This window comes from Pipra filicauda, unplaced genomic scaffold (assembly GCF_003945595.2).
Source record: "Pipra filicauda isolate LSUMZ 115617 unplaced genomic scaffold, ASM394559v2 scaffold2_size9829703_pilon, whole genome shotgun sequence".
Taxonomy (NCBI): Eukaryota; Metazoa; Chordata; class Aves; order Passeriformes; family Pipridae; genus Pipra; species Pipra filicauda.
The window spans coordinates 1,319,745-1,333,527 of NW_024104421.1; the positions used below are offsets into that span (position 1 = coordinate 1,319,745).

General features: G+C 42.4%; 1 protein-coding gene across 8 annotated transcripts in view; it reads left to right on the forward strand.

The window, feature by feature from the left end:
• Positions 1-13,783, forward strand: part of SOX5 (SRY-box transcription factor 5) — a 479,309-nt gene that overhangs the window by 306,138 nt on the left and 159,388 nt on the right. For all 8 annotated transcript variants that reach the window (XM_027726598.2, XM_027726592.2, XM_027726605.2 and 5 more), the window contains one exon: positions 13,052-13,138. In XM_027726598.2, coding sequence (XP_027582399.1) covers positions 13,052-13,138 — 87 coding nt within the window. The remainder of the gene's footprint in view (positions 1-13,051; positions 13,139-13,783) is intronic.

Sequence of the window (13,783 nt, forward strand, 5' to 3'; positions counted from 1 at the left end):
GTATTCTATTCCTGTCCTGCATTCACCTCATTGGTCCTTGGTGATTCATAAAGCCATCCTAAATGCAGATGATTCTTCTTGTGCATCTGGACAACTATTTGCAGAGGAAGTTTTATCCTGAGGTGAACGAAGGAAGTCTAACTTTTCTAAAGTAGTCTGAAAAAGTTCTACTGCAGGGTATGAGTAAGATTCCTCTCTGATAAAAAAGATGTTTTCTCTTTAGAGTGCTGGCAATAATTTGAAGTCATAGCTTATGCTTCAGTCTAAATCATTTGTCTTTTCTCATAGCAGAAGTTCATGTTACAGCTCTTTCACCTTTGCCCGGGCTGCTGCAGTTATCTGTTGGATGGCTGAGGAATGGGGGAGATCCCTGCCTGTGACCGTTTTCAATAGCCAGAGAGTGGCTGTAGAGTTGCCCTGACTCTCCTACTCCTCCAGTGCATTGTGTAATATAAGTACGTTTTGGATTTGACAAATGAGTCCCCTTTCTTACTCTTGTTCTTTCCTTGTTCTCAGCATTGTTTCCTTTGTCTCTCGTCTCTTTTCCCCTCTTTGACTTCCCTGCCTTTACCTTCTGACTTTCCTTTCCCCTTGTCTAGAACTATTATGTTAAAGAGCTATGCATAATAGACTTTCTCTGATTTCTCTTCGCTTATTTGGGGATTACCTGTCACAGCTTTTACATGGCTGAACCACCCGTGTATCTCGATGTTATTCCCTAACTCAGAAAGAAAAATGCTAGATCCAAAGGAAACCCAATGTATTTCCTCTCCTTATTTACGATGAAAATAACAGAGTCCAAGAAATCCATGAATGGAGACAAGTGAGAACAAACAGAACAAGTTGTCAAGGCAGATGGAATGCTGTACTTCAGTGGAGAAGCCTGTGTGCAAATCTTGGAAGATTATTTTAGGCAAGTCCAAGGGTGACATTAGCCTTAGTAATTTCTGCTTAATTTGACATAAGGATTTCATGCAAATATCATTTACTTCACAACTAGGACTCTGATTTACTGTGAAACTACCTGCACTTCAGAAGCTTTGATTTATAGTGTACCTTTTTTTATTATTATTATTATTGTTCCTGTCTTTCTGGCATCTGGCAATCGATGATTGAGATTTTGTGTTCACATATGTTGTGCAAGAGGAGTTCAGGATGTGTAATTGTTTAGCATCAGGCGTATGTGCTTTAATTCTCACTTCCAGTGGTAAAACAGTCTGTCATATTTTGAAAGAGAAGAGAAATCTGGGCCTACTATGTGGGATTTTTTTGTTGTTTCAGGGGGATATCCTTTTCATTTTTTTTTTCATTTTTTTAAATCCTCTTAATGGTTTTATTAACATCCCAGATAAGTATTTTATGGTTCTTTCCATGTTATCATTAGATTCAAATTACACCTTTACTCTAGGAAGTACACAGACAATTTCATGTCTGTAGCCCTTTCACTACACAATTATGTCAACTTATATTTTAAATAAATAGGTCCAGATGATCAGAATATCTGCATACTCATACCTCAATCTTATTGATAACACGTGACTCCAAACCAACCAGTTCCACAGTATGTCAGTATTTTCATGGGGTTTAGCTTCATATTTTCAACTTTCAAGTGCATGTGCACTTCCAGGGGACTTACTTGCTGGTTTACTGATTTTGTTTGGACATGGAATTGCCTGATTTGCCTTCATATTTACCTCATTTGCCAGGACAGTGGCAACACAGGGTTTGCATTTGATAGAGCTTATCTGTTATATACAGTTTATTAATTGAGTAACATCAACTAGTAAATATATGGGTATGAATGCGTGTATTCATTATTAGGATCGGAAAACATTTTGCCACAATTTTTCCCCCGAGCAGTAGCAGGTCTGAGCACATCGTTTAAATGAGTGCAGTAATTTTCCCTTCATTTAAGGGAAAATTAACTTTTCTTCCACCTGCCATTGTTCTCTGAAGAGGATTATAATATGGTCAGCAAAACGCTAAGAAGGGTAAAGAAAAATTACATCAACCTCAAATGTCTTATTTACCTCCTAACCTCCTAATTATCCTGCGAAAAAAAAACCCAAGTATGGGGTGAGGGAACCTCTTCTTTCTGCCCGACTTCCACCTCCCCGTACCTCGTTGTCACTCCTGGCAGTGTAACTAATGGCCATATCTGGATCCAGCCCTCCCCACCTCCGCTCCGCTGACATCATAAATTATCCAGATCTAAATGGACAACATTCATTAGCTGTGCACTTTGCAGAAAGAGCCAGCTCAGGAGCTAAGCGCTCGCCCATTTTTATTAAAAGTTTAAAAGCTCCTCTGCTGTCACGGAAAGGGGAGTTTGGAGGAGGTACAATGGAGGACAGTGCCACAGAGCTAATAAATAAAAATAATAACTATTACCATTGGTTGAGTGACCCTGGGAGAAGAGCACTACTGAGCCATTTGTTGTTCCTTTTCACTTGTCAACAGCAGTGGCTTAAAAGCCTTCGCCATTGTTCAGGCCCTAATAGCACCTGTTGGGAAGATAGGAAGACAGCTGTCAAAAAAAAAAACCAACACAAAAAACCCCACCAAAAACAACCAGGGTGGGGGAGGAGGGTGGAAGCTGATGATTAGTTCAGTAACAAGCGCTTTGGCGCAGCTGCAAGCAGGACATTTCCTGGCTTCCATTGGGAAGTGAGGCTCTGGCACCGCTGGCTCTGCACTCCAGCACTCCCCGGGACAGGCACCAGGGGAGCCCAGAGTACCCAGGAGCACCAGGAGAGGGGAATGGAGCCATGTGGGTCTGAAAACAGTGGTAGTTAACCCAAAATAACCCCAGACCTCAATAGCAGAAGTTGTGGCTTTGTGACAAGAGTGCTTGTTTTACTTTCTTTTTTTCTTTTTTATTTCTTTTTATTCCTCTCTTGCACTGGCAAAGAAGGCTCCTCTTCCCTCTTTGTCAAGGCAGGGTGTAAAGAAGGGTGAGGAGCCCCAGGGATCAACAACTCCCTTTCCAGCCTGTCATCTGGAGGCTGGAGCTGCCTGTTTTTTGGTGGTGGGAAATAGTGGCTGTGGCCAGGGTTGAAAGATAGGCTATGTAGAAAATGGTTTCCTCAGCCTCATCACATACAGTCCTCATGTTTTTAATTTTGAGAAAAATTACAAGCACTTCAGGAGTCATTTTTTTTCCATTTTTAAGTAAGTTGCTCTGAGATTTTCAGATAAAAATGCTATAGTAACTGTATGTGAAGGGTTACATTGTTGCTGTTGAATTTAGGATTTGAGACACGGAGTGGTTGAACTTCAGAAGGATTTCCTTGAAATTCTAGCCAAACACTGTAGCTCTCAATTTATGTTTTATGGTTATTTAGATTATATACCTTTTGGCTCTCTTGGGGTTTTGTTTTAGGTTTTTTTCAAGAAAGCATTTAATTACTTAAAATGAGATAGATCAGCACAAAAGATCTTCTCTGTCAAAGGATAAACCACAGAATATCCCTCGTGATGTGTCAATACCCATAAAAAGTTAGTGTATAGTCATCTCATTGAATGTTTTTTTTTTTAATCCCTCTTGCTTAATGAGGATGTGCTGAAGATGTAAAAAATTAGCAGACTGAAAACATCGTCCTCTGTTAACATTAGCAAGATATTATGGCCCTTTAATTAGAAACTGACTCTGTTGGTAGCACTAATACTTAAATGTATTTCAGGGGAATATGTATTTCAGTGGAGTATCTCTGTCCAGCTGAGACAGAAAAAACAAAACTGAAGTGAAATTTAATGGTATTTAATTCCAGATGTCTCTGTTTTTATGTTGTTACTCTTGAAATAGTCTCTGGAAATATTAAAACATCTTTGTGGTTTCAGAATTTCAGTGAAGCTCAGGTTTGGTATAGTGCCTCCTTCTGTCAAGTGACACAGGGTTTTTTGCTGGGTGGGCCACTCCTGAGAAAATCAATTCCTTCTTTCATTTAGAGGTGCCAGGAATTAAAGAGACATTAGAAACTCGAAGAAGACAGTTTAAGACAAAATTCTCTTTTTTCATGCATAGCAGAGGGTTTTTCTTATTTCACTGTTGCCCTTCTTTTCATAAGGATTCCTACTGGTGTAACATCAATGAAAAAGGAGAAGGTTGCTGCTCAGGAGTTGAAAGTGAGTTAGTATGTTTAACATATTAATTTATTTTTTATATATCAGGAAAGTACAGGGAACATGTAAAAAATTTAACTTCTTTTCCTTTTTTTAAGTTTGGTAAGGTTAAATATCTTGCTACATTCTTATATGTTAATTTAATTAGGGATGAAGAAGATTGGTAGGTGGTGGCAGGGAGTTGGGACCATCCTAAATATTGTGTATGCTGCAAAAGATGTTCCAGCAGCAGTTGTGCCAGTGAAATGCCACATTTGGCAGAATGTGTTTGTGGTTGTCTCTTTTCGGCCAACTCACTGGCCTGGATCTCCAAAGGCAGTCGGAGCCTAATTCCTTTCCAGAGTGAGATTTATGCTCCTGAATGCCTTTGGGAATCCAAAGCACTGAGTCCCAACGAATTTCAGTGACAAAAGATGTATTGTCCTGTGCATGGCATCCAGTGCCATTCACAGTGCCTTCAGTGTGCCCTTCTCTGGGGGACACAGTTGCTTTGCTGCGGAAACGGGAAAGGCAGAGATTGAATCGATCCTTGAACTGGCCATATCCTACTACCTATTTCAAGGACAAGGATTTGGATGGAGAGTAACTGAGCAGTGAGTACAAACTTTGCTGTTCCAGAGTTTCTTCAGAATAATTAAGCTTTAGCGGTTTTGGGGGCATCCTGCAAGTAATGCTGCCCCATCTCCATATAAATCTGAGGCACCCAGCAGTGGCTCCAGGTTTGATGTGGAAGGCCAGAGTAATGGAGGTGTGAGAAGAGCACACCACTGCCCAGCTGCCCTGAGACACAAATATAAATTCCACCCCCACAACAGGGGAAGAGGTGGAAATTATCGTCCAGCAGTTTGCAACCCTGGATTTTTGTGTTTTGGAGGGTAATCACTGGACACTTAGTAGCCTTGATGTAGTCCATTATCTCTAAGGTAGGTAAGGCAATGAAATATGCACTCTACAAGTTAGTGTGTTGGAAGTAACAGAGATTGAGCTGGAATTCCCTGTTGTTCTGAGGTGAGAGTGGAGATTGCAGGTTCGTTCCCTGGCTCAGCGCTGTGCTCGTGAGAGGTGGTTTTGTCGGGTACGATGGCCTCAGAAGGGCTATGGGGACATTTTATTGACGTAGACATTGTCAGTCCAGAATAGCGTATAACATACAGACTTTTAGAAATACCTAAATTGTCACATTCTGGAAGCTGGTTCTGTCCCGAAGCTGTATATCAATAAAGAGGGTGGACGCCGAGAAGATCTCAGCTATTGCCCCCAGCTATGAGCCCAGACCCTCCTGCAGGGAGGCTGAAGGACTGGCAGGAGGTATAACATGACAGACTTGATTTCTTTGCATTGTACGTGTCATATCTGGAGTATGACACTGCTCCTGCAGTAGGTGGCCATTCATTGAAACGAGGCCTAAAAAGTACCCAGCTGACGGAGCGACTGCCGGGGCATTCAGGTGATGGAAACTGTAAAAATTTCAGACAATAGCCTGACTGTTCCTGAGGGTGTAGTTGAACGAGATGCTGGCTTTGGCCTTAAACCTAGCTTAAGAAGTTCCTATGCCCTCCCCTGTCCTGCTCAACCATGTGTTCCTGCCTTGTGCCGTCATTTGGAGGCTCCTTACTTACATCCTAAGGGATAATTAGTTCAACACTGGTAGTTTAGTGTATCTGAAGACTAACCTTTTTTTCCTAATAAATGTCCTTGTGGTTTTAGGTAACTTTCTGGTAAGACTAGCAGTAGGCATTGGTGAGCAGTTGTAAAAATAACTGCTTTGTATATTTGTAGATAGAGTAAAATCATGTTTCTTGTGGCATTCATAGATTACTGATTTGGATGTTAAAAGCTTGAATAATTTAATTATGGTGCTATGGAACCTTTTCTGGCTATGTGAATTATTATTTTTATCACAAAAAGCAGAACTCTTGTGCCAGAAATCACAATAAAAATGTCTTATCATTCGTATAGCATTTACTTCACTAATGCAGCATGATGGGTATTGCAAAAGAGAGCAAGCAACTTGAAAACAACTCTTGTGTTATTAAACATACACAAAATTATGCAGGTACGTGCAACAAGAATACAATGGTTACTTGGTGTCATCGTTCACTATGATATCCACATCAATCATCTGTGGATACAGAAGTTGGTTTTGTCCTCTGCAGTAAAATGCTATGGGAGCTATCACGTGGCCAGAATGGGACTAGAGATTCCAAGAGCAGGAAGGCTGGTTATCCCTGCCAGGGAAGGGAGCTTTTTTAGTAGGCTTGGAAGCCACCCATGGACATATGTAGCCCAGCTGTTTTCTGCACAGTGGTTGTGATGGAGCGATGTAGTAAGAGTCATACTATGATGTGCTGGCCAGAGCACCACAGCTTCCCAATATCGAAGCGTGAGTGTTCTGCTCAGCTCTGTGAGTTTTTGCCCAAAGACTAAAAAACATTTTATGTGTAAAAGAAAACCCCACCAAAACCCCAAAAGCACACTACTTTCTGTCCAGTCAGAGAAGCCCCAGGTAGTATTGTACTCAGCACCATATTTTTGCTTATCACGCCTGAGCAACCATGTCCTACATTTGAACAATATTTACATTTATAGAGGTGTTTCCTAGTGTCTGCTCCAAAAGTTTAAAATGCTTTTAGACTGGTGAAAAATTGCAGTACTTCCTGGAAGGCAAGAGAAAAATGTATGTTGTGTGGTCTTTGATTTCCAAATTTAAATACATTCTGTGTTGTGCCTGCTCATGATTCATAGTGTCTTGCCTAGCTGCAAGTAGTTCCCTAAAAGCATGATTCTGTTGATGGAGAACCATATGTGTATGCAGATGCTGTATGTCTATGTAACCTGCTGATACCAACCATTTCTTCATAATAGTTGCTTTATTTTCTTTGCTATGAAAATTGTTTCTGATTTTGTGTGGGTAAGACCTTCATAATAAAAAATGGGTGCATAAAAAGAGACATTTCTCGTGTCTCTCTATATACTTGTCTGCTCTTTTAAAGAAAGTGGAAATCTGCCCTTAATCTTGTTTCCTGATTTAAACCAGAAAGGGTTTGTTGTGGTACATGAACACAGAACAGAGTACCAGTGGGGTGGCATGTTGATAGGTGAGAGTTGTAGAAACACTAAGTGGAACTGTGGCTGACAGGTGTAATGTATTTATGACCGTAGCAAAAGAAAAGGGTGAATAATGGATGCCAGCTCAGTATTTGCCAGCTCTTTCATAATATAAGGGAAGGTGCCTGCCAGAAGTGCAAGGTATATAAGCCGATGCTAAAGTTTATTCATGATTGTTTGTGCTGACCAAATACTCCTTCCTCTAGGAATGACACGTGTTGGCAGGAAATGTCTGGTGGTCTGGCTGGGTATTGAGCAACTCTTGGCTTCTCTCCACTCAGCTATGCTTCATGTCATCATCCTCTCCGAGGCCAAACATCTTTCTTTTACTTTGTTCTGAGGAGTGTCTCTCTTTCAGCCCAGGACAAGATCTGTTCCCTGTAGTTACAAAGGAGGGAACACTTTGGGCATCTCCTTGGGAGGGCACCTATGCTTGGACAACCAGACACCACACAAGTGAGAGGCTCCAGGACTCACACTGCTCCTCTCACTTGTGGTCAGCTTACGTCAGCCTCTTCCCTATTATCCTAGTTGTGTCTTCTTTATAACATCACAGCTTTCTCTCCCGTTTCCTCTTCAAATATGGCTCTTCTGGACATGCCTCGTGGAGAGCTCCCATCCGTCACCTTCTTACAGCCGGATGGAATTGCATGCCTTTCTTTGGAAGCAGGCAGCTGCATGAAAAAGAAGTTTGCTTTTAGTAAAAAATCAGCAGGAGCAGAAAGAGGTAATGGAGATTTGGCACTGAAGACCATTTTAAGCTTTTCTAAGTGGATTTCTAGGACTGTGACCTTGGAGCATGGATTGAAAAGAGCTACTGGAGAGGCTAGGCCTGAAGGGAATGCTGTACTGTGGGACTGTGTTTCTGGAAGGCTGCCGAGGAAGGTTCAGGTACACACACGTGCATCTGCACTGCCACTGAATTGAGAGTAGCATTTGGTCACTCCCAAAGGGGAGTTACAGTGCTTGAAAAAAATTAACACAACTTCTGGAAGTAGACTAAATTCAATAGAAGTCTAGCAGACGGTGATAAAAATGGCGCCTCCCTCTTACTATGGCTTTGTAGCCTCGTCCGCTTCCTGGAAACAAAACCGCTGCTTTCCTGGTGTGAAAACTTCAGGTCTTTTAGCAAATAAGTCGATGAAGCTATACTTAAACATCAAATACAGAAATAGAAGGGCAGTGGCATGCTTGTTAGCATACAAAAAGTTAGACTAAATTTAATGTTAATTTACTTCGGTGTTTTGCTCTCCAGTAGTGTTAGAGCCATTCAGTGCACGTGTACCCATGTGCAGCTCAGAGCAGTGAACGTGGGACTCCTGTACCACCGAGGAAGTGGTTTAATTCCATGTGACGAAGGCCTGTGTGAGAATTGCTGGCTGCTGGCATCCGTCTCCAAGTCTCATTGTTGTAGATGAGGGAGTCAGTCTCGGTGGTGCTTGGCACGGAGGGAGAGTGGCGGGGCCGGGGGCACCGAGGAACCAGTGTGCTGCTGGCACGGGCAGAGGGCCACTCACCAGTGGGTATTGCCATACGCAGTGATGTGGAGAAGCATATGCAGGCAACAGAGGCAAGGGTGAAAGAAAAAAAACAAAACGTGCCATAAGTATCTCTAGAAAGAGCTAATGACTGATAAATGTGTTGAATAGAGACAGCAGAAATCATTTTTTGTGGGTTAATTTCTATCTCTGTTGATTCAGTCAGGCTCCTCTTCGCCAACATTTACTTAATGAATCCTGTTCTTCTTTCCATCTCAGTCCTTATCTTTGGTGCCCTATCCATAATCGTCCTCTACAACATTTAACACTTTTCATAGTTGTGTCTGGAACAAAAATGTTTCCCAAACAGTATTACTGTTCACAAACAACCAATGAACAACTATTGTAGACCTATTCCTATTGTGTTGTGGATAGACTTGGAATTGTTTTATTGTGTGCTGTAGGACCAACACTGCAGATAGGTGATAGGGGAATTCTTAGCTCAGGTGGGGCTCAGAAGGCAGCAAGGGGCTAATTCTGAGTTCCTCTCAAAAGTGGAATTAGGAGGCACTATGAATAATCATGCTCAAAACATCATGTGAAGCTTTTTGGAAATACAGATTATTGTAATACATAGCTGTCCTGATGCATATCCAAAATCTGTCGGAATATAGCTCAGTTTTTGGATGTAGAAACATTGTTTTGTGGAATCCAAGAGGAGAGTAGCTGTTGGAGTAGGGATCAGGAGCAGCAGTTCCTGTGTGCTGGTCCCCTTTTCCCAGTTTCAAGCTGCACATTATATGTGCAAGCATTAAAAGTTTTACTGACTTTCTAATGAATCCAGAGAACATGTGCTTTGCAAACAAGATACAGCGTTTATTTCTTTTCATAATTTGAGAGCATCATCTTCCCAACCAAGTCTAAAAAAAGCTGAACAAAGGATGACTTTGTTTCTGTATAATTCATGAAACCTCTACAGTCGTAACCTTTTAAACAGTTATTTTTATTTAAGATGTGTAAATTTCAAATCTTTTTTTAATGGGGTACATAAATGACATAATAAATGTTTCTTTCCAAGATATGGTGCATAATGTATTTCACAAGCAGTTACTGAAATGTGATAGGTTGAGTATATGAATAGCATATTTTATGTAAGTACAATATGTTAACATGGTATATAATAGAATTAAACAAGCTGTAATTTAATTTAGCTCTTTAGCTCCATAAAGCTATAGGGGTGGGGAAGCTATTGTCTTTCAGAATTAAAGTTCTTTTTAAGTATTAGCAGAAGGACGATTATTTGCTGATTCTGTATCAAAATTCTGTTGAAGTGCCTTATGTAAAAATTGCAGTTCAAGTCAAGAGAGGTTTGAAACTAAGTTAGGACATCAATTTAGTATGATTGCTTGGGGGTTTTTAAAGGGAAAAAAATCTATATAATATTATTTTGAATAGTTAACATACAGTATTTCAACAGGGGAAACGCTGATTAGATAACCACAATCTATTTTATGCCATCAGGATTGCTGAGGGGGCTTATAATTGTGTTAAATTTTCATATTACTCATATTCACACATTAATGAACAGATGCATTGTTACTATTGGGATTTTGCCATTTGGCCTTTCACATCTCTAATCATGATTTCCTACTGAGATCTTTACCATTCTCGCAGAAATCCAGTCATTGATACATGGCCGTCCACCGCATTCATTATTCCCCCGCTCGTTTGTCCGCGGCTCTCCCGGAATCACCGGCGGAGTCGGGTTGCGGGGGATACTCGTTTGTAACACGAGCCCTCCGGCGGAGGGGGGGGGACACTCCGGCACTCGGGGTTTCACCGACAAAGCGCAAACTCACTCCCCTCGGGGAAGTCACACCGGGCCCGTCCCGGCGCCGCTCCCGGAGCGGCTGCAGCGGTGACTCGGGGCCGCGGGGAGGGGCGGGGCGGGGGGCGGCGGGCAGGGAAACCGGGAGGCAAGGCAGGGAAACCGGGAGGTAGGGAGGGAGGCAGCGGGGCCCTGGCAGCCCCGGCGAGCGGCTACTGTAGCTTTAAGGCGGCAAGTTAGACAGAAGACTTGTGTTTCTTTACGAGCGCACCGCGGCGAATATTTTGTCTAGCTGCAGGGGAAAAGCTTTGTCGTGGACTTTGCTGACAATGGACTTAAAAGTAAGGCGGGCTGCTTTTAGTGCCTGGAGGCTCTGGAGCCCATTGTCAGCTCACAATGGATCCCTATTGCCGCATTCCTGCTTTGCAAAGGTTTGTTGGCTTTTAATGACTGACAGCCCTCCGCCGCAAATACCGCATTTGCTCCGGCCTGTTTACACGCTGCTCCAGAGTTTTTAGAAAAGCACAGGGGAATAAAAAAATAAAATATTAAAGGGAGGGGGGAAAAAAGTGGCGGCGTTTATCTGACCTATTCACACTGGGGAAATGGTTTCCTTCGTGGGTGCTTCGAGGGGGCGGACAAACTTCAGCAATAGCTGCGCAAGTGCCCGGAGCCCGGCGGCAGCAGCCCCGGCACGGACCCTACTCTGCACGGCAGCGTCTCCCGCCCGCCTCCTTAGGATCTCATGGCGCTTTTAGGGATTCTGTCAGAAAAATCGCACTCGGGCGAGCCCGGGGATCAGCGCAGGGAGCGGCCCTGCCCGCGGGCGCACGGGGAGGAGATCGGGGTGCCGCAGCGCGAATAAAAATGTCACGGAACAAAATACCCTCCTGTGCTGTTCGCTGGGATCCGTAGCTTGTCGCTACGCTCCCGGCGGGATGCAGGCGTGGGGCTGTGCCCGGCGCGCGTCTTGGCTGTCCGTCCGTCTGTCTGCCTGTCGGCGCACAGCCGTGTGCGAGGCAGCGGCGGGGGTGATGCGAGATGCAGGAGGGGCATCCCTGTGCCCGTGTCGCTGTGGTTCCTCAGGCGCTGACACTGCACTGCGGGTGGCTGGTTTGAGGGGAGCCCGGGCTCGCTCAGCCCCTCGGGAGCGGCGGGGGCTCTGCGGGGCTTGGCGGGGCTTGGCGGGGAGAGCGCGGCCGGCGGAGCCGCCCCGAGGAACCGCAGCGCCTCCGAGCTTCAAGTTGGGGCTTCAAGAAAGGAGGCGGAATTAGCCCAAACGAGATAATGAAGGTTGCTCGTAATGGTTTTTACTGTGGGGAAAATTAACCAGTTGCTAATAATTGTATGGTCTCTAGGCCAGACGGTCCCTTTGATAAGTTAACATGTACTCCCTTTATGCTCCTGGTAGGGGGTAAACAAATGCCTGAACAAATACAAATACACATAAACACAAATGTGGAGAATAGCAGTATATGTCTTAGATCCAGATAATAAGTGTGGGTATTGTTATTTAGATGGCACATACTGGGACACTTATCTTTTAGTACACTCCATTTTCTAACTGAATGCAATGCTAATCGTGGGATTGAAAGCTATTGTAATTGTGTACCCATCTAAATGCTGACAAGAATATACAATTACATTGTTTGGAATTGAGTTTAATGTTCTCTGAATTTTATTAGCATTTATATTTACTTATGCATTAAAATTCTACACAAAAAGAGGTCAGAACACAAGAGTTATAGACATAAATATCAGACCCATCCACACCCTCGCTGCATTTTTCCTGAAAATACTGAACAAATATATTTTATTTTATTTTATTTTTAAAGGAAGTGATAGAATCTGAAATGAGCAAATAATGGGTTTCCATTCTAAGCAATGCCTTTTCTCCCTCTGGATTTTGCAGTCTTTTAAGGCTTTTTTCATACCCAACTTTTTATTATTATTTATAATGTGCGTGTTACCGGAAAAATCTTTCCACAGTATGCTTACCACCACACGATGTTTAAACACACATTATAAAGTGGAAGTAATTGTAAAGGCTCAGAGGGATATAATTACATGTAGCAGATTTAGGACCTAATTCTTTGCTTCTCTCTCTCTTTCTCTGTCTCTGTCTCTTTACTCCGCATTTTATCAACATAATTATTTTTTGACTGCAGACTAACACCCAGAAATTGACAGGCATCCATTATAGGCAGCAACTTGTTCACCAAATTGAAAAACAATGAACTGCAGGTTTATATGTGCCCCATTGTCATACAGAATTACCGGAGCTTTGTTCCACTAGAGGAAAAAGCTAATGGTTTTGAAACAGCAGGTGACAAAACACATTCTTTTTTTTTTTTTTTCTCTTCCCTCCCCTCTTATCAGTTTGTTGATGAAGTCATTATGAACTGGGGCCCAGAATAGGGTTGGCCTTATTTTTAGCAGATAGACTTTTAATGAGTTCTATTGTGGAGACAGTCATGTTGATTTGCTTACATTTTTTTTCCCCCCCTTCACTCAGAAACTCCCAGTATTGAAAAGCTACTATCAAAGGACTGGAAAGACAAGCTTCTTGCCATGGGATCAGGGAACTTTGGAGAAATAAAAGGTAATGCTGTTTCTGTGCTAAAGGAAATTGAGAATGAATATACAAATACCACTGGCTTTATGGAACTTTGTCTGCTCCTCTTCCCCTCCCCTTCAAACATGGTAATTTGGGGTTTAAATGAAATGTATGTACTCCCATCTGTGATAATATAAATCAGTGAAATGGTATATTGCCCCGAGTGAACAAACTTACGTAAAGCTTTTGTTGCATATATCATTCTGTGTTATAAACGAAGACATCCTTTTGCTGGATTGGAAAAAAAAAAGTCAAGTCATATATCAAACGTGTGGTATCAGAGTATAGCAGAGCTCAGCTTCTGAAATCTGAGGGTGATCGGAATTCCTTGTTAATTTTTAGACAGATTTTGATGATGTAGATTTTCTCTTTATTTTTTTGCATGTAGGAAAAAAAAAAAAGAGCAAAGTTTGTGTAATGATACCTCTAGGTACTGAAATTAGCCAGTGCAGATTTTAAAAGACAGCGTACAACATCTGTGCACTAAAGCATGTTCTTTTAAAGCCGTACTCCAGAAGGAAAATGACAAAATTTGACCACTCTCCAGCAGCAGTAGCTTCTGCTTTGCCAAGATATTTCCCCATTTTATATATGTGAGGTCATTTTAGGGAACCTGTAGTTGTTTGTTTT